We start from the raw sequence: 1,075 nt of genomic DNA, 5'->3' as shown, positions 1-1,075 counted from the left end.
ATTATTATAAATTATTCGTTCATGTATATTCGAATCTTGCAATAATCAATACCATGGGTCCTTTATCTCCGAGCTCTCCCTTTCTTCCGCGATCCCCATAATCTCCTCTGACACCTTTTCTCCCAGGTGGTCCAGGTACAGGTTCAGATGCATTATTTTTCTTCCACTCTTTATTAATCGGTCCCGGCTCTCCTCGATCTCCCGGTTCACCAGGTTGTCCCTTGTCCCCGTAAACCGTATCACCTTGATCGCCAGTCAGTCCAGGCAGACCTGGCTCACCTCGATAGCCCTGAATATTCGTCACACATCATCATGTATAATCTTTCGAGATAAGGTTTGGGCTGATGACGCAAAGGGCGAATTCTAGGTGTCGAAGGAAATGCAACCGTAGATGGTATCGGAGTCTTCCATGACACACGAGATTACCTCAGCGGAATTCATTATTCCTATCTCTTTTTTCATCGTGACGACAATATCTCCGATTTCATCTAGACCGAAATACCATGTTCACCATATGTGGACAACATTTTTATAGGATCTCTCGAGAAGATTTTTCTGTGCCGAATTTGAATTTTGGAAAAGCTTTCACGTAAAATGATTTATTCTTAAACGCAATTCGGAAACGAATTGATTCTTTTTCAAAGCCATTATATTCATAATTGTTTTCCGTCGCAAATATCGTCTAAGTTCCTGAATTTCTCGGGATCGTCAATTAAAAAAATCTCAGCGAGATTATCTGTAGAAGAAAATGAAAATTGTCGAATATCTTGTGTTGCACGCACGTGTGCATCCTATCATATCCATCAATCACCATAAAATAATGGGGAAGTAATTGCTGCAAACGTTAACCGAAAACTTACAAGACTAATAAATTTCATCGCAGCGTTATTTCTTTCATTATTTCTCGTGCGGGTTCTCTGCAGTGGCTATTAAAGCCCTCAGAGAAATTCTCAAACAATATTTCATGTAAGCAGCTGGTGGTGTTACCGCCAGGTAAAAAAAAAGCGTGTATATATAAAAGTGAAATAAAGGCGTAACAAAATGCAAGAGGTAATGTATACCGAACATATAATAC

At 39.6% G+C, this 1,075-nt stretch overlaps 1 protein-coding gene across 1 annotated transcript in view; it reads right to left on the bottom strand.

The window, feature by feature from the left end:
* The window catches only part of LOC105272999 (collagen alpha-5(IV) chain-like), a gene marked incomplete at its 3' end in the record, with an annotated part of 5,327 nt that extends 4,886 nt beyond the window's left edge, over nt 1–441 (bottom strand). The window contains exons 1-2 of the mRNA XM_011315235.1: nt 427–441; nt 53–289 (exon numbers count right to left, since the gene is read on the bottom strand). Coding sequence (XP_011313537.1) covers nt 53–289; nt 427–441 — 252 coding nt within the window. The remainder of the gene's footprint in view (nt 1–52; nt 290–426) is intronic.
* Nucleotides 442–1,075: the final 634 nt, after the last annotated feature.

The sequence above is a fragment of the Fopius arisanus genome, unplaced genomic scaffold, assembly GCF_000806365.1.
Source record: "Fopius arisanus strain USDA-PBARC FA_bdor unplaced genomic scaffold, ASM80636v1 scaffold00608, whole genome shotgun sequence".
NCBI lineage: Eukaryota > Metazoa > Arthropoda > Insecta > Hymenoptera > Braconidae > Fopius > Fopius arisanus.
This window is presented reverse-complemented; position numbering and strand designations above follow the sequence as displayed.